Here is a 24,135-nt window from a genome sequence, read left to right as displayed (position 1 = left end):
CCTAACGAATCAACAAAGAAGATGTTTCCTGACTCCGCGATCTGTGTTTCCCTTCGCGCTGAATCAATATTTGCGTACTCCGGGGTTTGCCGTCGGTAAGACCGACTTGTCATCCATCAGCCACCGCCGAGTGACCTTGGACCAAGTTTTCACCGTGAAGCCGAAGAAACATGGCACGCAGAAGAAGCCACGAGGACACTGAACTCGATCTACACATCAGCCACTATTCACATATTTGTTTCGCTAAGTGAAATGCCGTGTTCTCTGCTTTATATTATACCTCGTATTCTCAATGTGTTGCTTCAATCAATCACAAATCAAGCGCGACACGCAAGAAATTGTTTTGAAGAGAAACGGACGACGACGACCCGTAACAAAGACGATGAAATTACATTGAGTTCTAAATAAGGACTAGGAGAATATTGAATGGAGCTAGATCTCTCTCTCTCTCTCTCTCAATAAATCTGTAAGAAGAAAAAAAAGAGAAGTCCCCATTGTAGGTGCGATTTAATTTCCCTTATCGGAAAAAAATCGGTCCGATCACGTCGATATTCGACAAGTTTCGCGAAGGGCAACGATGAGGCGTTAAAAAGATATCGGAGTATCCGGCGTTTTGTTTCGCATAACGCCCCGGCCGAGCATGATGAGGATTCGTTTCGTCGACCTTATAATTCCACGGGATATAATACTCTGGAGTGGTAGGATAATCATGAACATTAAAGGAGAATCCTCATAAGAGGATGGGGAAACTCACGTGATGCGCGATCTCATCTCGTTCAATGCACGCCGCGCTTAAACATTATTTTCGATGATCAAAAGACGCCTCGTGCGCGCGAACGATAAAAATATCCCGAGATAAGTCTCGCGATTCGTATTGTGTGTAAATATATACCTAATAAAACGTTCAACGTGCCGAATGAGTTTATAACGTGTGGTCGCGCTCAATTAAGTATCTTAATTTAAAGTTCAATTATTAACGCGATGACGTGAAAGAGAGATCCACAGCTCGAAGATTAAACGTCCGTGCTATCAATAACACTTCATACAACAGTCCATTTCATGTAACAGTCCGAGTTTTGTAATAGAAGAGGTAATTAAATCTGATACATCTGTTATATCTCGAGAAAACAGTTCTTTGATGCCAACTCTCATGCATTGTGCGCAACTCGCTTTTTCCGACAGCGTAAAATTTTAGCGGCGTGCGTAACGATCGCACACGTAACGGTATTATCTCCCATGAATGGGGGCGATTGTCGGTGCCGGGGATTCGAATGCGCTCTGTAGCGTTGCTACTTTGCCGAATAAAATGCAAGTCCCGCGTAAAGGAGAAACTCTCGCGCGCGATCGTTGCCGCGGCTGTCTAACGCAGAAAACTCACGTTTCTCACGGCGCCGCGATAGGAATCGCCTTTACAATTTGTCTCGCGCTCGAAATGTCAGCAAGCACTGACGGCTTTACGATCCGCGAGGACTTATTTTCAACCGTCTCGCAAGGAGAGCAGGCCTTTAAAGACGTCAGACAGGATACCACGCGGCCGTAAGGATATAATTAAATTTATACGTATCCCAGGATCGTTAGCCCGGGGCTAATACGCGAGAATATATATATAGTATGACATGATATAATTATACTACCTCCCCCACTATAAGGAATATAATTCACGAACCCAACGAAGATATAACGAAACCTATCGTGTGTATATAATTATCTAAAAATATAATTCTATGAATCTTTCTCGAATGAAGTAGAAATAAAAATAATTCAATAAGTCCTATCATGAGAGACGAGAAGTCGATCTATGTAATTTTACGAGAAATAATTAAAAGTTTTTTTTTTAATTAAATGTAGTGAAGAATAATTCAAATTTATGCACAAGTGTTTTTTTTTTTTTATTAGAATGAAGAAGAAGTCGTGAGATTTAAAAGCATTGTCTGATTATGGGAGCCATTAGAATAGAAACTATTATGCTTTCGCATAAGCGCGACCACCCAGAAAAGGACCGCGAGATTAATCCGATGTTTGTAATGACTATTAAAGGTGCGCGACGACTCGGAGGCAGAGGTTGCATTCTCCGAGAGCGAGAAGAAGGTGCCTTTGTCGAGGATGCGCTCGCGCGACGAAACTTCGTGGATCGCATGAATGGGCGCCGGGATTAGCCCCGTGACATTATAATGAAGATGAGAGCCAAGACTAATGGCGGCAAAGTGAGCCGACGTAGCATTAATCAATGTCCCTTACGTGGCACGCTCTGCCGTGCAACAAAGAACGCCGTTTTCCTGTGGAAAAACCGCCGCGGGAACGTCACTCGCCTGCGCGATCACAAGAGAATCCTTGATTGCTGAAACAACGCGTCCGTCCATCGATATCCTCGCGGTTCACGATATCGGGCTTTCTTATATCTCCTTCTAAATTAACCCTCGTGTCGTTTCACCTTTACGGATTATACCTAGTTTCTTTTTTAAAACTCCCGCAAAGACACGCGTAAAGTTGTACACTTTTATGTAAATAAAGAGGTTCGGATTTACGTGGATTGTTGCGTTGCCACGGCAGCGCGTGCCACATGTGAAGCGAGTGTATGTTCGTTAATGTACTTAAAAGCACGTTAGACCACCCAAAAGCCTTACGAGGAAACAGGCCACCGCGTCGCGGCTGGACACGACGACGCTGTCTGCGGCTGCAATTGCAGTAGCCGATGATCGATCGGTTCAGCCGCATCATTACAACGGAACAACGTGCCAATCAGGGTTAACGGGCAACGCGCATAATTATCAATGATACTTTCTCGAACAGAAGCCCCAACGAGGATGAATGATCGACCCGAAACCCGCGGCGATATCTTGGAACGGCACCGACAGAGTAGTTGTTTTTCCTCTAACAAACACGCGACCTATATCTCGCGATACCACATTTCATATAATTAGCATAATCAATAAATGCGAAGCCGTTATAGTGTATAGTATCTAAGTAAACTCGTTTAAATTCCTATATAATTCCTATATAATTTTCTGGATTATCCGTGATCTGTGCTAGGTTGTTCGAAAGAAAAAAAAATGTTTCTTGGAGCCCAATTCACACGCCACTAAGCAAAGATTCCGATAAATATACAAGCTTTTCTGTATTTTTCACACCTGATAACGGACCGGAAATCGAGCTTTCACTCCGCGCTCGGAAAAAAGTCAATCGGAATCGCGAGAGCGCGACAAAAGCCGCGCCAGCTAAGAAAACGGAACGCGGCAGGCACTTACAATGAATTCATCCGCGACCCACACCCGCCACGGCGCGGCGGTGCAAAGTCGTCGCAATAAACTTTACGACACTTAATAACAATATCTACGGGCAGATAGCCTAGCTGAACGGAGCGCGCGAGCGAGCAGTCGAGCGAGCGAGCGAGCAACGCGTATCTTTATCACCCGGTTTTACTGCACCACCTTCGTGCCGTCATAACCGCGTCTCCTCATTGTCGTCGTCGTCACCGTCGTCGTCGTTCCTTATTAAAATCGACGACGGGGAAGAAAACAGCGCCCACGTCGTCGTCCCTCCGATCAAAGGTCTTAAGGTCCTTGCACACAAGTCGCACGATTAGAAATTCAATCTTCTAATCTAAGAAGTAATTTTTAAGAAAAAGAAAAAGAAGAATAACAATTTGAATGTACAAATAGTGTGTTTAAATAAGAAGCTGTTCTTAATGTAAGTGCAAAACTAGACGCGAATCAGATACATCGGGATAATCAAAAATAACGGAAGAATAATTACATAAGTAAATGGAATGAGTTAGAATAAATTCAGTTAAGATAATATGTAAATCGTAACCTCAAGAGCAATCAATAAAGCATTTATCATCATCAAGCAATTTATGTCGATATGTCGATGTCATTTGGTGACAGTTTGCCGTCTTTTTTAATATTTTTCATATCACTGCGTATATGCGAATGTGATTTATGCTGTTCCGATTTATCAACGAGAGTCTGATTCTACTACTTAACGAGTGATAATCTTCCATTCCTCGAATTTAATACGAATCGACTTTAACACGCTTCTTTTAAGCTGATACGATAGCGAAGTAGGTGCGGCATTGTATCGCAGACGGACAGAAAAAGGCAGGCGTGTAAATTTTAGACGCTAATGTGCACGGCCCTTTATGGTGCGCCCATACGCGGAAGTCGCGTCGTGGAAGGTTGAACGACGTTTAATTTTTTTTTTTTACATCCTACGGAGAGCCAAGGATCCTCGTGGCAGCAGCGCGAAAGCGAGAGTGGCCGGTGGTAGGTGCGCAGAGTGCATGAAAAGGAGCCGTACGCGATGCCGGGGCCCTAATTAAAACACACACGGCGGCAAATCATCGCCCGCATCCGCAACGCCACACGATCGAGAGAGCGTGAGAGATGCGACGAAAGAAGGAGAGGGAGAAGGAGGGAGAAGGAACCCCCAGTGCATATCCGACAATAATTCATCTTCGCGGAACTTTCCAGCGCGGTCGCGCGTCAGGAACCAATTATATGCGAAATTGATATCGTGTCCCGTCTCGAGGAAACGTGCGTTTTCAATTAGCTTCCGATTACGACGATCGGTTCTCCGCGCGGGAACGCCACGCTCCGCCCGTCCATCTCGAGTGTCCTTCTCCGTCGGGGTGACGTAACGTTCGAGGTTTTCGACGATTCGCGCACCGCGAATAAAAGAGAGGGATATGGAACTGGCGGCCGAGGGAGAAGGAACGAGATCGTTCCTCCGGCAGCGGTAAGTGCCGGGTTCGTTATCGGACATCCAGGCTTGGGTGCACCGTCCTCATCACGCCTTGGCCCTCACCCGGGTCCCGACTCGCCCCCTCTCTCGTTCCCCCCCGCCGCCGCCGCAGACCGGTGCATCGCGATCTCGCTCACGCGGTCGCTCGCCTTCGCGAGAGCATCGATACCCGCCTTCAAGTTATGCAACTATGTAGATCGCGATAGAACCAGCTCTTTCAAGGCCCTGGGATGCCACCAATGCACTTGGGATAACGTCGCGAGAGGGGGGGGCTCCGGAGTATCGCGAACGCCGCGATAAGCCGCGAACGTTTCCCTCTCTTTCTTCGTCTCTCGACACTTCGTATTTTGCTATTAATTGAACTGCGAAGCGTCGATCGGTGAGAATAACCTGATTCTAAATTGATATATGCGACGCGTCTAACGTTACCGTTTCAAAGCTTCAGGTTGAATTCGCGAATGGCATGGATAAGTTGAATTTAAGAAAATACCAGGGATACAGATATTCAAGAGAAGATCCACTATTATTCTGCAGATTACCTTGACAAAGTCTAATTCCATATCGTAAACTACGGATGTAGATTTTCCGTGATCTCGATAGAAGAATGTTTTTAAATAACGAAGCCTGAAACAAATTTTAAGGACTTTGACTAATTTATCATATATCATGCTGTACATTAGGGCGATCATTTATAAATTCGACGTGACACGTTGAGAAGCCTGCGCGAGGAGTTGTCGAAGAAGCCATAAATTACCGAACTTTTGCCTAGGCGAACTTTTCACCCGCGAACGTAATACGGCTCGGTATCGAAAACAGACGAAACTAATTGGCATTCTGCAAGCTCGTTGGCACGGCGACGCCGCGATCTTTTTCCAGCGTCGTATATCAGCGCTAAATTAAATCGGACGATAAAAGCGGCGTCACCCCGAGGGAGAGGGAGCATACGCTGGTCAGATTCATTACCGATACAGCAGCGTGGGAACTATGTAACGAACCTTGCGTAGAGGCGTACGGGTCTCTTCCGATAAATAAGACTCTTGCATATGCGATAGGAATATAAATCTATAATTCGATCCTGAAAGGGCACAAGTTCTAGTGGAACATATGGAAATCGTTTGACGCATTTTGATTTAAAATGGGATGTCGATCTGTTTGATTTTAAATCACGAATCTGAACTAACAATAAGATGAAAAACATATATAGCAGAAAACGAAATGCCAGATTAAAAACTTAAGATTTTCAATCCTCTTAGAATTGATCTCTTCTTGACAAAAATGTCAAAAGGCGTTTCAACAGGTTTCGATATTTGTATTCGTTATTGTTTGACAAGAATAGAGTCTCGTTTCGTAATCATATACGAGAAAATTTACGCGATTTATAGAATAGATTGCGTGAACAATGCGGAAAGAGGGCAGAGATTTCACGAAGCGAACGAGACACCGCGACAATCTGTTGAAATCATACTTAATAAGATACCTGATAGCACCGTCCGATAATCCAGGATAACCTCGTCGTCGAGCCTGGGCTCGATCCTTGTCTCGCGATCGAGTTAATGTATGCAAATTGCCATGGCGCGAAATATTACTGGGATTAGATCAGCGAAATGCAGATTACGATAATACCGTGGAGGCGTGTAAATCGATCTCTTGGAATCTGAGGTACTTCCCTGACTTTTAGAAGGGGCTTGTCCAAAAACCGACGGAGAATTCTTGCCTTCACACATCGATTCTTAGGTTCCTTAATTCACGTCTGGCTGCAGCAAAATGCAATTAAGCGCATTTTATACGCACATATCATTTTTAACGAAATCCTTGACATAATCGTTTCATGTAGAAAACGATAAATAGTCTACTTATTCCTTATCTACTTTTTACATATCTTCTCTTTCTTATAGAAATCCTTAAATCTTCGGATTTTCCGTTTCCACACCCATCAAAATCTTTAATTAAACTCAATTAGGGCATATTAATGTCTGTCTCAAAAAGTCCTTATTTTATCAAGCAGTTATTCAACTATGTTTCTTCAATTTATAAACCCTTAGATTTTCGGATTACGAAATTGTTCGACGATCAAATTGTTCGAACGAAACTTCAGCAATATCTGCTCCAAGAATAAACTCCCATTTTTTCCAAATAATTGTTCCACTAACTGTACTCTTCTATAGCAATTCTTAAATCCGTCAATCTTCAAACTGCAGACTCCAGAGACGAACTCGAAAATCCTGGAACATTTGCCAGAATCCAATAACACCTATATCCCGACGAATGAGCGTTCCTCTTCCTTCTCCGGGCGCCTATTTCGCGGGCGACATTTCCCGATGCAGTCTGTACGGTGTATGGGTTCCTACATTACAGGGATTACATGCTTGCTCGTCGTACCTGTGTGTCCCAGCCTCTCTCTCTCTCTTTCTGCCCTTCTTCTTCTTTCTCCGTCTTTTTCCCCCGTTCGAACGAGCGAGTGACGTCTCTCCTCTCTTCCCCGTTTGCCGAGCTCGCCTCGCGCGCTCTGCCTAAGGCATGTCTTCAATGGCGAACACGCTGTTAAATATAGCCAGGGCATTCATAAATCAGGCGAATACCGGCGATGTTAAAGGGGCGGTCGCCTCGCGTGGGCAGGCGAACGCGAATGCGCACGAGAGGAACGTTAAAGTAGGCAACATCGAGAGTCAAGGAAGAAAGGAGGAAGAGATAGGGAGACCATAACTAAATTCTTCCACCCCCCCTTTCCCCGACCTCGTGGGCCCTTTCTACCTCCCTCGTCTTCTCGCCACTTCGACAGGATTATTTCCTTCTGGGTCTCTCTGCATCACCGGAGGCGACCACTTACGTGTCCGCTAATTGCTACTGTGCGACACTTTTCTTTCTTTCTTTTTTTTACCGGGAACGCTGAAGCTGTTCATTTGGGATTTTGTTATCTCGATGCGTAAAACAAAACAGATTTAATCTCAATATGTAAAAAAAAAAATGCTTTCAAAATTTTAAAATTTTATGAATAGAGAGAGAAAGAAATTTAATATTAAAAGTGGAAACAAATAAGAATGATAAAAATGTAATTCAATATATCATATAATGCAATGTAAATTACGATGTAATTTCAATATATAATTTTTTTATTCGATTAATTAATTACGACACGCATGCCCCCATTTTCACTGTTTATATTTTAAAGAAAAAAAAGAACTCTCTAGTATTACGAAACACGCAAAGTATTTCGAGTAATGTCACTGTTAATGCTATTTACAGATGATATTCAGAGAAAAGAGAAAAAAATGAAATGTATAAAGATGATGCTACGGGATAAACGCCACCGTCTCTCGAAGTCGCGGGAATAAACGTCTGTACGAGCCGACTAAAAGGTAAATAGAGGCAGAATGAATGAGAGAATGGCCCACTTCCTGACAGCGCCTTATATGAGCATCTATTACAATGCCGACAGCGCGGAGATCCTGCCGAGGACCGAAGGCGAAACCGGTCGCGAGCGCCTCTTCTTTCGTCTACTTCCTGCTTTTTAAAGTCGGGAGTGAAAGTGAATGCCACGAAAAGAAAAATGCCTACCGCGCGCGCGGTTATTAATAAGCCGTTATCGAATCTAGAGGGTCGGGCGATCTCCTTCGCGAATCTGTTCGAAACTAACAATAAATGATAGTGGCCAATGAACAATAGTAATCATATTAATATGACGAAAATAAAGTAAAAAGATATAGAACGAAAAATTTATGCATTCATGTGAATGTTTTGTGAAACGGAATAATAACAAATTTTCTTTGCTTTACATTCGTTATATATTAGTCACATTTCAAATTCAAGGATTCATAACTTACAAAAAATAATAATAATAATTTATTTCGTCTGCTATATAATATTTCTCGTAGATAATGTTAAAATCAAAGATTAAAATCAAGTGGAAATAGTCATCGGCATGCATAAAGAGTGAATATCGTATGTACGTAATATTTAACAGTAAAATAAATGGTTAAAATAGATTTACACAATTTACGCACGTGGCTTTTGAAGCTTTTCCGCGAAGTCGCAGAGATTTTCCGTCAAGCAATTATTCCGGCAACGCGCAATTATTTTCGGAAGATTCACTGGCGTAACTGCGCTTGATATAGAGTTTGATATTATAATCGTCGCGGATCGGCCGAATTTATCCCATTATTTGTTTAAACGCAACGAACGTCAGCGTTTTAGAGTCCATCGGCCGATAATACGACGAAATCCTATTTCGAGCTGATGATTCCTCCAAAATAGAAGAGACGCAAAATATTATCCTGTCTCTAAAACAAGTAACGCCAGTACTAGATCGATGTATGCTACAAAATTATCGTTTGAGAATGAAATATCGCGGTATAACGCGCAGGGAAAAAATATAATCGAACTTGGACAAGTCCAAGAATTCAATTATCTACGAGTTTAAACAATTTAGAGAGAAAGAGAAAGAGAGAGAGAGAGAGAAAGAAAACAAATTCAGAAAAAAATTAAAAATAATAAAACTTGAAGTTATATATATATATATATAAAGATACTTTGAAGCGTATAATCGTTGCAAATTCTCTGATTACGTTCATTATAGAAAATAATTTTTTAAATTAAAGATGAAACGATACTAAAATCTCCAACTGCAAGATTTCAAAATCTGAAAGCGTATAGCGATTCATGAGATAGATATAGCATTCCAGTTGTAGATGTTAAAATTTAAAGATGTAAAAATCAAAACGGACAAGTGGGTACTTATCTCTAAAATATTATATAAAGATCGCCAAATCTAAGAATGCGATGATATTAACAAACATTTTTTGAGGTTGCTCAAACGTTGCGCTTCTGTACAAGACGCACAGCCTGTGAATTTATGTAGGATGTTGGATGGAATTTAAATGATTATGGAGATAACGGTCGTGATAATTATCGCCGCATAAATCTGTCAACACCGCATTTCTGTTTCGACGTACAGGGACGGTTTCTTATAGGGAAGATTGATAACGTTCAATTCGCAACTGCGCATAGCATTATCTCGCCGGCTTATCAGCGACACTCTTATCTTGGCTCTTACTCGCGAGCGTAACGCTTGCATTCATATGTGAGCTTAATAAAACACAATGTACTTTTTTTGAATCCTTACCCGACGTTAATTAACATCGGACATGGGATTCCTAAAGATCAAACCGCAACACGCCGCCACTTTTGCGTGGTAGCAAGCTAGTAAGACCACGGTACGCTCGCACGGGACACTCGTGCCAGGCGATCCTTGTAAGGGACGAGCCATCCTTAACGATTTTAATTAACTCCGTTAGTCGGCGAGGGCCTCGCGTACGCAAATGCAATGGTCGGCTGTTTTACCGTTAGAGAACTGATAGGGAGAAGATGCGGTCACCCGCGTTCGTGTCCGGGGAACCAGGACGAATCCTGGGAAAAATCTGCGGGCAGATCGCAAGAAACGGTTCTCTTCAAAACCGCGACTCTAACATGATCACTGTGATTTAAATCGGTGGTAATTAATCTTCTATTTTCTATAAACTCACTCTAAATTATTATTAAGATCTAAATTATCATTAAAAAATATATTAAAATATGCATTTTGAAGATATTTCAAATCTCATTTTATTTTTAACGTGCGTGTAAAAAATGTATGAACATAAAAAAATTGGGAAGTCAACTCATTCTTGGATTCTTCGTTCGTGGATTATTCATAAATTCATGTAGCGACGAGAAAAATTTGAAGAGTCGATAATGTTTTATCTCCCACTTCATATACATTTTGTCGAAATGATTGCGGAGCGAAATAACAGCAACATGCACACTTAATTATTCCTACCGTGCGTTTCTCTTACGAACAAATTATACGCTTCCCGGGGAATCATATAATGGAAGGTATACCAGAGGATTAAAAGTAGGCCGTATGATATAACGTTAATTATAGGTGATGACATAGAAAGAACTTCAGGCGAGCTGACGAGCTGATAATGAAGATGATGACGTTCAAGACAGGTGTCGATGATAATGGCGAGCGAGCGAGCGAGCAGCGCATCGTTCCGGATTGCCGGGCGTGCAACGTGAGTGAGTGGGTCGTCGGGCACAACGCGTGTCGCGATAATGTGTTTCTGGGTCACTCAACCGCCACTGTATATACACAGGGTAGCGATCGGAAAATTGCTGAAGCCAAATAGCTGTTATTTTGCAACAAATGAACGAAATAAAGTGAATTAAACTCTACTCTGCAAAAGAGAAATCCGTCATTCTCCCTTTTGCATTGGCATACAACGCAAAAAGAATATTTATAAACTTGTAAAAAATTTTTAAAAATCGCGAACTTGGCTGGTTGCATGACTCAATAATATATTCACAAAATCTCGACATGGGTGGTCATATTCATGAAAGAAATTTATCTGAAATTGCTCGAAGATACAGTTACAGTTATTAATCTTAGAGTGCGTATTTAACAGTTTTCAGAAGCACCTCGATTATTGCGCAAGTTCAAATGCTCATCATTTCGAGAACACATTGAGTTATGCAATAAATCGATTTGTTGGACCTTTCTTCTATTTATTTTTACAAATTATGTGTGTATATTCTTTTTATATTATACTATATTAGTAACAATTACGGGTTTCTTCTATAATATTTAATTCATTTCATTCTGCCCACTCATTACAAAATAACAGCTATATAGTTTCAACAACTTCCCTATTGTTACCTTGTACACGTCTCGCGTGAATACGCGGCATGCGTCTATCATCATTTCACGTGACGCGAAAATCGATGATTAACCCTTCCGTACGCGACGCTTCAGCGGATCCAGCTGGAAAGCGATGAGTGTTATTTTTATAAGTGACATACGGGGCTTCATGCAATTTCTGCTATGTAAAGCTCTTTAAGAAACGCGCGTGATCGATTCTTTCCTTAACATGAATGCCAGAGGAACAGTTTATTTCGGACGAACGTAAACAAAGCGAACACGAACAGAAAACTTTCTGCAAACCGAAGAGCGAAGAGAGAATCCTATTCTTTAATTAATTTTAAATTGAATGCTAGTAGCAGCCTGTACCGGTAATAAATTCTCGATTAGTGACGAAAGGTGCGCGAGGATTGTCCGCGGTAATATTTAGCAAAGGGGGAATTGGGATAAGCGACACACGAAGTCGCATTAAACCGCTCCGAAAACAGGTTTACCGCCGAAGAGGATCGCGTTCTGCATGTGCGACGGAACTGGAAAGAAAACCTGTATTATGAGGTTCCGCCGCACGATCACGAATGGTTACGTATAATTCCGGAATTCTCGCGATTAGACTTATAGGCCAGGCACAGCAATCTCTGGGGAAATGAGCGAGCAGAGGGAGAGCCATTGGACGTTTAGCTGGGACAGTTGCGGAGCACACTTCGACGATCGTTCGAACTCTCTTTTTTTCCCCCCCCGTCGATTCGGCCGAGAATTTGTACTCGTATAGATCCGTTCGACACGTTCCGATAGATCCATTTAAACATTTTAAACCGTTAGAATCGAGTTGGAGAACGACTTCTCACCGTTCACTCCTTCGTATAGCTTAACGTTATATTCCAGCCCATCTCGCGGCGTAGCATACGTATCATCGTCTAGCAGAGCTAATTACCTAACGGAATGATTGGGCCATTATGTGACCTGTAAAGAGAACGAACGTTTCTGTCCGATATCCGAAAGTCTCTGTACAGTTCTAATCTCGACTAGTCATTCTCTTGCCCAAGGATTTTAGAGTACAACGGCATTACACAAGATAAGGTTCTTTATAACTTTCAATGTGTGAGCAAAATTAAACTTGAAGATCGAATTAATACTTCAAGAATTATGAGTGTTTCAAGAAACCAAATTAAATTCGAGATATATTTAATTCTTTCGTGAATCTTGGTTATCAATGCGTTACTTACGCACAAAGACTTTTACCGTTGAACACAGAAATGAAAACAACGGCTATATTTAATGGTTTCGGTAAACGATAAACGGCCGCCCAAGACAGGTACAACTTGCCGCGCTTATAAGGACGGTACATCTCTATCTTAACCGGCGGATATAATGGATAGTCTGCTCTCGGTGCGTGTACGTATGACCACGCGGTAACAATATAATCGCGATCCCATATGCCGATCTCATAAGGTGGCGCGCTCGCGCGAACACACCGGCTTTTGCAAGAACGGACGTTCTCTCGCGCGCGTGTACACGAGAGACAATACGCGGAAATCGCATTAACGCGCGCGCGGCCGCGGGGTAGAAACCGCCACCGCGCGCGTTTGAGCACCGGGACAATAAGATCGGCATCGGCGAAAGGGCGGTGCCGAAAACCTTTTTGCGTGTCCGCTCATGCGAATCGCTCCGGCGCGGCGCCAGTTTCTCCCTTGTGTTATACACGTCCGAACGTTCGTCGCTATAGTACCGTTCGCTTTAAATTTTCTCTTGTTTCATAATTTTCTCTAGCCCGTTTGTTTCATAATTTTCTCTACACAAATAGATCCACATTATAGCTTCTACCCAGTCTTTATCTGCGCTTTCTATCTACTGTATTTCGCTAACGTTTATAATTTCATTTCAATTTGAATGAGGAAATGAAATTTACTTTATTCGAACAGTTTTATTTTTAAGACCCATTTTTTTGAGTTCTGAAAAAATCCTTATACTTTAAAAACTAGATATAATTTCTATGTTTCTTATGATATGTGATAAAATATAAAGATCAAAATTTATGAATTGAGAAATAGAATTTTTCTAACTAGTAAATTAAATTTTTCAAATTAAGCTTTTATCGATACGTGCTTGGCTCATTTCGTAATTTCTTCTACATATGTAAATAAATTTCCATTTTATTTTTATCGATTTTGTCCGCCTTTTCTCCCCGATTTTTATTTCACAAACATTTAGATATATTTAGTTTTATTTTAATTTAAATAAGAATGTATTTTATTTAATATTTAAGATTTTAAAACCTATTCTTGAATTGCTAAGAACAAATTTCTTACTTAAACTAAACTTAATTTGATATTTCTTACAATAGGTATAATAAAACATGAAAACATGTTAAATAAATACATGAAAATGGAAATACATACATTGAGAAAAACAGAGATCTACAAACTATATGAATTAAACTATTTTAAAGCTCCTGTGAGATGTTTCTGATATTTTCAAAGCGCAATGAAAACGCCTATAAATTATTGCTATCTTATCAAAGATGGTAATCCTAGCTCAAGCAGATACATTTCCAAGATACATTACACACAATTGTGCACACGACTGGTCTTTCGAAACAAAGATGTTTCCGGCGCATTCAACAATGCACCTGTTGCGTAATCTACTGTCTACTAAGTGCGTCGAGAAAGGAACATCTCCGTCGAGAAAAGTTCGACCGTTCGTATTCTTTATAGATGTCTGGCGACCTGGCACCATTGAGAGAGAAGTCTCTCGATTCAAAACAAGCTTCAAAACCGTATGATTGAGTGCGCCTGTAATGTCCGCGCTTAAAATGTCCACTCGCTCGATTCTTATCGTTATTATACCGTTCTTCGCCTATTTCGGAGGCTGTAACAAAAGCACACGTCGGCCACAATGGAAACGGTACCGTTCATCATTTCGACATCACTTTTCCTAGCTACATATAACAAGCCATAAAAGTACATTTCCCAACTTACAACGTAGGCGATATCGACCGACCACTTTTTGATAATAAATTAATTTCAGTTTGAGACAATAAAATAGGAAAAAAGATATAGCAGAAATAAGGAATAAAAAATATATTATTAGCAACATAAAAAAATAGAAGTTACAAGAAGCAATATATCCCATAAATTTATTTCCGTTCTTCTTTTTCTTTTTTAATTTAAAAGATAAGATGTCTTATATTAAGTGAGTCATGACCGTTATGATAGACAATCAAGTAAATAGAAAATACCAATATACGATCAGACTGGATCTTTTGTGTCTAATAATATTTTTCGCGTGAACTTTTGCGAAACGAAAACTGTACATAAATTCACGCGAAAAATATTATTAGGCATAAAAGATACAGCATGACCATATATTGACACATTTTCTAATTGTAAGATAATATCTCATAAACCGCATTCGTGCGTACAAATCTAAATATTACATTTCACCTGTACTTTGTGCGCGAGGCTTATGGTCGTTTTTCCGAGTCGGGATTTGCCGTAAATACCCGCACAAGCATGAAATTTATAGGATTAGAAAAGCAGGTCGCGCGAGAGGTAAAATTAAACGGACGACTTTTTCGCTAACGCTCCAATTAACGTCTTTAATCCCGCGAGTTGTCGCGACAAGAATCGTATTTCCGGATTATCGACCGATCCTTTGCAGTTTGCGCCACTATTGAATTCGTAAATCTCATAATTAATCGGCTCTGATAAACATTCCGATATTCAAGCTCCATAAAACTGAATCGTAAAAGAAAAAGAAGAAAAAAGAAAAGAAGACAAAGTGCAGTGCCAAACAATTTACGATGTAAATACAGAATTCTTTTAACCAATTTAAGTGCATGTCAAGCCTACTTTAAATATATATTTCAGGTCAGAATTCAGGATAGAATATAATTGTATGTGCTGCATGACACGAAAAACATTGAGAAATCAAAAATATATGAAATATAAATTAAAATACACATAAAAATTTATAGCATATAATTATAATTGGAACTCTATTCTGCAATTTAACGCGAATAACATTGTCTAAAATGAGTTTTAAGTAGTGATTATTCCATACAATTCTTGATAATAATAATATTTTCCGAGAAATCTACAAATTATTTTTTAATTTTTTAACTTTGCTATTAAATTTAATTATTATTTCTAAATTATCAAAGTCTCGGCTTTTTAAAATACTTTCTTATTATTAGATTCTCAGAATGTTATATTATTATTTATTACTTATGGTTACATTAGATTATGATGATTAATTTTACATTTGTTTTAGGCTCTCATATATATTGAATCATCACTTCCTGCCGCTCCGAACGTACGAACAGCTAGAAAAGCGTCAAACATAAAACGTAATAATCTAGCAGTCCACGTGGGAAAACCGTGTTGCGCCGGCTGCTCTAACGATGCGAATTTATTCCGCTCGCAATAAATATGCTGGTCGGCCATAAACGCGCGCCTAATTGCGGCGGCGGTCTCGCGTTCGCCTTCTCTCGTTTTGCCACGCGAGTGATTTGCATTTCGCCGCGATTATAACCAATCCACCTCGCCCCATTTCGTTCAGGCTTCGAAGTGTTACGAGGAGTTCGCACTTTCAATGTTCACGTTTATCAATAGCCTATCATAGCAGCAACGTGTGATCCTAATATTAAAAAAAAAAATTACCGTGGCGACGACGTAGTAAAATGTCGTTTTCATTCGAAAATTGAAGAATTGGGTTGAATGACTGTTTCTTTCGAGAGCGATCAAATCAGTTACATCATCGTCCGCTCGCTGCTTATTTCTCGTGCAAAGCGGCCTTCATTGTAATTACTTCGCGATAATTGATACATTGAGATAACCGGCGCCATTGGTAATTTCTAAGTTCTCGGTCCACTGCGCAATTATTTTACGACTAACGTCGAGAAAAAGGAAGAAACGTGGCACTTTGAATTCGATCTACAAACTCAAAAGAGATCTTCTCATCATCAAGTCGTGTTAGAATTTAAAAAAAAAAAAAAAAGTAAAATTGATAGTAAAAATAATTATTTTCATAAATCTTTGAAAAAAAAAAAATTTTTTTTTTTATAATTATATCTTATATTTTACAAATAATTTTTTTTTTTAGAATACAGAAGATTAGAAGATATATATTTTTATTGAAATTGATTGTATTCCTTTCTGTCGTAACGCGTCAAATTGCATGTGCTCATAACATAGCGCTGAAATAGATCGGACAATTAATTCAGTAGCGACGATTAACTCGGAGTGTAAGTAATTTATGCGTTAAATCCGTTATCAAGAGGAAATCCGAAGCCGCAGCGCGCTAGCGTGGAGAAGCCGTCGTCAGTTATCTAAAGAACCATAATCTCGACGCTCATTTATCCCGATTTAAGACGGTGTTAAGCCGTCGCATTCGACGCGGTGGCCGCTATTTATCGGTCCCCATTGTTCGTCGTAGAAAGTCTCGGCGGCAAGATAATCACTTCTAATTATCACTGGCCCAGAAGCGTACGATCGCGATAATCGTGCATTTCCCGAGAACGGGCCCCGGCGCACCAAAAAGACCCGCGTTCTCGCGCGTTCCGCCCGATAAGCCGATCTGTTCCGGTCTCAAAGATGCGAGAGTGTATACAGTGTGTATCAATACCGCTGCATCGACGTGTAGCAAAGTAACGAGACGTTCTTCGACATCCCTTGAAGCCGATTTGGTTTTAAAGCGGAGGCATTACTGATGCATCGCCGCATTCTTGCGTCGCTACATTTTTAAAGCGTCACAAAATTGGATTTCGACATTCTCGATTTGTTAAGAGATTATTTTCCAGATTATTACGTCCCGAGATTATACAGCCGTGATCCGGCAATTACATCTCGTTGCTGCATTACACGTTTCGCTTCTCAGTCTTACGACTGCCGATACTCTCTCGAGATACGCGAAACTCGCTCCGAGTTGTTATTCCCATACAAATATAGATCGAGCGGCGAGGAAGGCTAACGTGTAAGCGCGCGAGAGTGCGTTTAAGACAATGAGCAGTTGGCGCGGAGTTAGGTGAAAGCACGCCAATCATCTTCGATGAGGAGAATCTCGGCGTACTCCCTCAGCCATGAACAAACAATGGCGTGGCCAATTACCCGGCAATCAGACCTGCCGTTTGATCTCGCGAATCGCCCGCTCTCTCAGCAGGCATCTTGATAAAGCCAGCGCGGCCACGCGCGATTAAACGGCGAACTTCGGCGAGCGAGTTTGCGGATAAGCAGCATGAGCGGAGGTGGAGTTTAGGTGAAAGCACACAGCTTCCCAGCCGGGAAGCGTTGAGGATGTTAACGTAATCTCCGAGCCGCAAACAAACAGGTCAACCAATTACCGAGTGTAATACGATGATCTACACACGGCGCGCGGATGGAATGGGATGCCGTTCGCCAGCTTCCTGGGCGTCAGTTTAGGATTCCGAAATGACAGCGCTGAGGCAATTTAATAAACGCGTAGATTCTCGGGAGAAATTACATGTCCGGAGAGATCATCGGATCATCTCCGCATCCTTATGATATGACACGAGACGTACTCGAATTGCGCTGTTAAATTCTTAGATCCTCCAATTGTGATACGCAACGCTAGTTTCTCTCGAATCTTTACCGTTTTATTATCCCTAAAATATTATGTCGACGAAATCTTAATAAAAAGTATCAAGTATAAATTGTCTCAATAATATGATATAATTATATCAATCAATGACATGTATATGATAAAAAGATATTGTAACTAATTTTTTATTTGTTTACCTAATTTTATTTAAATTGTGACTAATAAGACAATTTTTGGGAACAGAAGACTGATCATTCTCTCTCGAAAAGTTACAGTTTACCTTCAATATGTCTCGAATGTAATAAAGTAATAATTCAAAAATCCCTTTTACAATCAAGTTTCGCTTGAATGGAAATTAAATAAACTGCGACAAATCCTCTCGCTTTCTCTTTTTCATTTTCTGAAAGAAAAATCCAATTCCTGAGTCCCTTGGAGATCGAATAAAGGAACGATCGTTACATCAATCCAGCCGAGATGATTCGTCTTGAGCAGCAGAAATCGGGGCGAAGGGACGCGTTACACTTATGGCGTGACGTTAATTATCCGTCGGGATCGCATCGTGCAGCGAGAAATTCCAAGGCGGCGTGCATGATTAAGCGATGTGCGTTCACTGGCAACATTACGGCCAGGTAACTGTCGCGTATTTATCGCGAGCGCAAACGATAAGCCTTTTCGATGCGACGTGGTAACGCCTCACGTTAATTAGAAATATTCGTACCCCTCTCGTTTTTCTCGCCCGCGCTGATTTAGCGCAATATTTATCTCTCGCGTCGCGCACCGCCGCCGCCGCCGTTCTATTAGCACTCTCCGCTCGCTCGCGTCGCGCGTTTGTCTCCTTTTATCTCGGATTTCTCGGGGGTCGTTGTCGTTACCACGTCTCGCGTCTCGCGCGAAAAGATACTCGCCGCGGAATATCTATTTATATTATGCAGCGGAGAACCACTATTTATGCTGTATATCGAGAAGATTATGTCCGGTGCCTTCCAGTGGCAAATATTAATATCAATACTCGTCGAGAAAATGGAGAAATATGGCTATGAATGATAATCGTAATGGCAAATGCAGAATATTTCAGGAAAAAATCTACGAGACTTTGTAAACTGATAATTTTGGAAATTGACGCATACTTATAGATTTCATTCCTTATGAAGATATGAGCGAATTGCATAATAGTCGTGTTACTGTCAGTTTCCGCCGTTTAACGCTACTCATCCTTCAACATATTATTACGTGTTTAAGATAAAAAGTTCCAAAGTAGCTTTATGACACACGCCATGCAACCCGACGCATGCAACAAGCGCATGTTTCTTAACGCGCGAGTTAACCCTTTGTGAGAGAGGCAGACCGTCGAGCCCGGAGAGCGCAAACCTCGTGACCTCTCGGTACCTACTCCTCTCCGTGATCTCCCGGATCCCTTTTGAGGGATAATCTACCGAAGGGCTAGCCTAGGTAGGTCCGTCGATCGAGGCCACGGAGGAGAATCCGGTGTGCGCGCGTGTATTAAATTTCAAACTCTCGAGGTCAGATATGCCGCCGCGGCGCAGGCTGGTTCCCTGCCTTCCTCCGAAGGCGGAGGTGCAAGGTGCAGCGCGGGCCGACCTACGACCTTGGCAGTCACGACGCCGAGCGAGCATCGCCGACGCGCGTAGCGCATGGAATATCGTTTTCCCACAACGTCGTCGATACGGGGCATCTGATGATAGAGAGCCGCAGAATCGGATCTGAAATGATATCGCATTTGAAATCCGTCCGAAAAACTGCCGCTTCAGATCTCGAGGTTTGCAAGACGTGAGTCTCCTTGAAAAAAATTCCGGAAGAATCTAAAATATTTCGTTGCAATTTTAAGCCCATTTTAGACATCTATAATTCGCCCATAAAGATTTTGTTGAATATATTACAAAAAATATCTTACAATTATATAGACAACATTTGTTTGTTTCTATATAAGAAACTTTTTCTCCTTGACGATTTAAGTTTTGCGAAGGAAGATCATTCGCGAATTTTTTTGCCGAAGGATATATTTCTAAAATGTCTCTTGATAAATTTGGGGGAGCCGGGGAGGTATATCCTTCATAAAGATGGGCTTACGTAAGGGACTGCGGAGTCGAAGGCTTACGTAAAAGGGACTGGCGACATTTACCGCTGAATGGTGGTCATCTAATTCTCGCGTTACACATGTTTTCACAATCAACCGGGACAGATATAACCGGATAGCCATAATTCGCGCATAATCTGATATAAATCTCCGATTCCGCATTGATTCCGCAGCGAGTATATATAGAAACGTAAGTATTTGAGACCGACCGCGACGCGCACACTTTAACCTCGATAGCTTTCGGCGAAAGCAGCTTTATCTCTCGGGGTTCACCGGTACCGGCGAAACAAGAGCCGAACCGTCAGCATCCACAGAACGGATTTATTCTCGACGACACGACAGGGCCCGCGAGCAAGGGGAGAAAAGGGGGGGAGGCCCCCAAGTACAGCGCAAACGACTAAGCATCGTTTTCACCGTCGCGAGTCGGATAACACCGGTGGAAACCGTCGCTTTCGCCTTTTGCCGATAGCGAGTCGCGATTCTCTCTCCTGTTTCTCTTTCCTGTCGATCCCCCCTCTCCCCCTCAGCCCCCCATCGTCCCTCTTTCCAACGCGTCCCTCGATCTCGAAGCCCGCTCCCCTGTTATCGCTCCCTGTCGAAAGTCAGCCTCCAGAATCGCGATCGGCAGGTGGTCATTGTCGGACCCTGCACGGGTGCACGCGCGAGCGAGCGTACGCTCAGATGAATCTGAATTTCTAATTGTCGCCAATGGCGTCATTAATTAAGTGGGAGCCGGGCGAACTGGGACGAAAGCGAGCGAGGCGGGCTGATTAAGGCGATGTGAAAAGTTGTGCTCGAGCACGACCTGCCGATTTTTCGCGTTCGCGCAAGCCGCGAATTGCGCTACCGACAGGCAGTTCCCTGGCCTGGCGCGAGATAAGCGCCCGGGATATATCGTTATCGGCGACATCGCGCGCCGCGCCGGATTAAATTATGCTCGTTAGCGAGTAATAACGCCACCCACTCGGCTAACACGGCGTGCACGAGCAACGGAGTTGTATAGTCGAAGTTTAGTTTGGTATCTTTCTTAATGCGCACTCCCATCTTATTAATTAATATCAACAGTATCTCCTCTCAACAGGAGTTGTTAAATTGACACATTCAAGTATAGAAGAAAATTGTAGAAAATTTCGATATTCTATTTTTGGGATTAAAGAACTCTGTGAACGCTGATCTGTAAAATTAATGCAAGATCAGTGAAAGTTCCGATTAATATTAAAATTAAGTCAGTAATTACTTAATTAGCAAAGAGAAGGGAACATCACGTTAAGTACAAAAAATTTCGATGGTTTGGTATTTATCTTGAAACACCAAGATTGCCAAGTGAATTATCAATGAAAGACTAAAGTTTGCAAAAGTCTCAAACCAGAATTACCACTAAGAGTACGATACATCTATCTAAAATCTAGAATGCAAAGAACGACAAAAATTTAATACAATAAGAAAACTGTGATGTCTCATTTAGCTTTTTGAACGTAACAGGATTGATTTGGTTTCGACGCGGTGCACCGGGAGAGAGTTCCCGGGTTTCGGTATGAGGTTTCGATTTCCCAGGTGAAATACGCAAATTGGAATTATCCGGGCTCGGGGCGAACCAATATAGTCCTCGAGCGACACGGTCCCCACGCGTAGCGACATCGTCGTGGCGATAAATCGACGACATCGGGGCATCGTTTTACCCGTACTGGCCGGATCGTTTGTCTTCGGGGAAGACGGCGAGAGGATCGTAGATGAGGGGAGGTAGCGGCGGGAGTGTCCGGGAAGGGGGGACGGATGTAAAGGACGTAAGGTAATATGAGAGGCGCGCAGCCCACAGGAAATTCTGTAGCGCTTAGACTTAGATGACTCGCGACTCGGAAATCTTAAACCCGACCAGGTTTTGAATCCTTGTACCTGCTTATCACCTCGTAATGTCGCTTCACGCCGGTGTATGCGAAAAGGTCCCGTGTGGTCCTCTCGCCTATGATATACGGCCGATTCAAAGGTCGGTGTAGATTCCTTTTGGATTCCGGATATAGATAGGGTGAACAAAATCGAGCAAGCATTTCAAAAGTAGAAAAACTATTTAGAGACCGTTATTATTTTAGAGAGAGAAAGAGGAAAAGAGAGAAATGTACCCTGTTTTTATTCTCTTTCCGAAATACATAAAAGTTATTAAAATTTATTTTTATTCCTTTTTATGTCTTTCATAATACATTCATAAAACTTCATAATACTAAAAACACTTTTTCAAATATCATTAAATTAATTAATTGAATTCTCAAGTGACTGTATTTTATTTTACTGTTGTGGTTATTAGTCTTTTAAAAATATATAAAAATTTACAATAACTCTCTTTCTTCTCGCTTTCTCATATTTCTCATACTATATAGACACTTTGTGAAATTTTTTTAAATAGGACCTATAGAAGATTAGAGTCTTAAGTGAATGAATACATTTTATGTTTCACTATTACGATTATATATTATTACTGCTCAACAGTGATATATATATATATATATATATATATTTAATATTGCCGCCATTAGAATTTCTCTCTTAGATAACAAATTCTTATCATTGAAAATTTAAGACTCATTTCCTGTGAGATATTCGACCCCTTATTTACGTTGAGCTCCTGCTGCATCACTGCCCTTTCTTCTTTTTGCATTTTTCTGTCGAGGCGCGATCGTGCCGTCATTGCGAGAGAATGCATATAATCGGGGGCCCGTATTTTATTTCTGTATTTCGCGACCCGAGAGAGACGGGCGAGCACGTGTTGCACTCGGAACCTTGGCCCGAATCGCTAGTTATTCGGCCAACAGCGAGTTCGCTTAACGAAATTCGCTAAATTCGCTCGCGAGATTGCCCGACCGACTTTTCGCGAAATCTACGACCGTCAGACGCCTCGCGAGGCTTCGTGACTTTTGGCTCACAGAAAACAATGCGGTAACAAGCTAATTTCAAATATAGCTAGCATCCGTAAATTTCAAATATACGAAAATACTGGCTAAGAGATTTGAAAAAATCAGAGCTATTTCGATATATTATTTTACATAAGAAGCAATACTGCTTATATAATATTGCATTTGTAGAAATAAAATCTCGTTAGTTGACTCACCATGGGTGACCATTGATGATTCACATGGACAGGAAATGGGCGGTAGGACGGTGGAGTTTGACTTGGCAGGGTTTAACAAAAGACGCTCCTTTATTATTATCCTCTCTCGATAACAAGTGACTAGCACTTCGAATACAGCGATCGACATCTGCCTGGAATCGAATTACGCACTCTCTCACTCACACACATACAAATATACATACATATTTTAGAGGGACGCTAATTTCAAGTGGAATGTATCGTGAAAAAGAGAGACATTAGCTCCGCCGAACCGTTCCTGGTTCGAAGAAGCCAACTTTAAAAGCCTGTGTTTTACGGTATTTTTTTTCTGTTGGAAACTGACGCGCTAAAGGGGGATCATGCAATTTACGGCTCGTTAACTATTCATTTTTCTAAACGTAATGTAAATAGAGTTGTTTCTTTTTTTCGTTAACACTCGCATCAAAAGGCACGTCAGCTGCTGGCAAAAATGTAAACGGACTTTACATTGTCCGGAAAGGCACTCTGAAAAAACTCTTTACAAACTACGAATCTCAAAAGTCGATCGTAGTCTTTATGCTAGAAAAGAGACCATTTACAAAACATCGCGCGCGATTGAAGAGCTTAGCAAGAAGGCAAACAACCAACACTTTCTACGATAGAGTAGTCGATAATCGATCCATCATTTGACGGACGCGACATATGGCATTCATTCACAAACGATTGTTAATATCTTTTTAATCCATTAATAGCTGTTTCTTATCGTTTATTCCGGTCTGCGAAAAATCCAAATGCAAATTACGATAAAATGACCAACTAAAAAATCTTCAATTGAGATTCAAATCTGTATTATTTCGTATCCTTTTGTTGCGATCGTAATATTCTTCGTCATCAGATCGAATAAACAAATCAAATAATAATCTTTAATTGTAAACATCCGCACTCATTATTCTTTTCTCTTGTATGTAAATCTTAATGATTATTTAAGTCTCC

The 24,135-nt window shown here is 41.3% G+C and overlaps 1 protein-coding gene across 1 annotated transcript in view; it reads right to left on the bottom strand.

Annotated features, from left to right (window-relative positions):
- Nucleotides 1–24,135, bottom strand: part of LOC112456269 — a 42,450-nt gene that overhangs the window by 17,575 nt on the left and 740 nt on the right. The window contains exon 2 of the mRNA XM_025018692.1: nucleotides 23,164–23,315. Coding sequence (XP_024874460.1) covers nucleotides 23,164–23,311 — 148 coding nt within the window. The 5' untranslated portion in view covers nucleotides 23,312–23,315. The remainder of the gene's footprint in view (nucleotides 1–23,163; nucleotides 23,316–24,135) is intronic.

The sequence above is a fragment of the Temnothorax curvispinosus genome, unplaced genomic scaffold, assembly GCF_003070985.1.
Source record: "Temnothorax curvispinosus isolate PA1 unplaced genomic scaffold, ASM307098v1 QBEX01006721.1, whole genome shotgun sequence".
NCBI lineage: Eukaryota > Metazoa > Arthropoda > Insecta > Hymenoptera > Formicidae > Temnothorax > Temnothorax curvispinosus.
The sequence above is the reverse complement of the archived record's forward strand: the minus strand, read 5'-3'. Positions and strand labels throughout refer to the sequence as shown.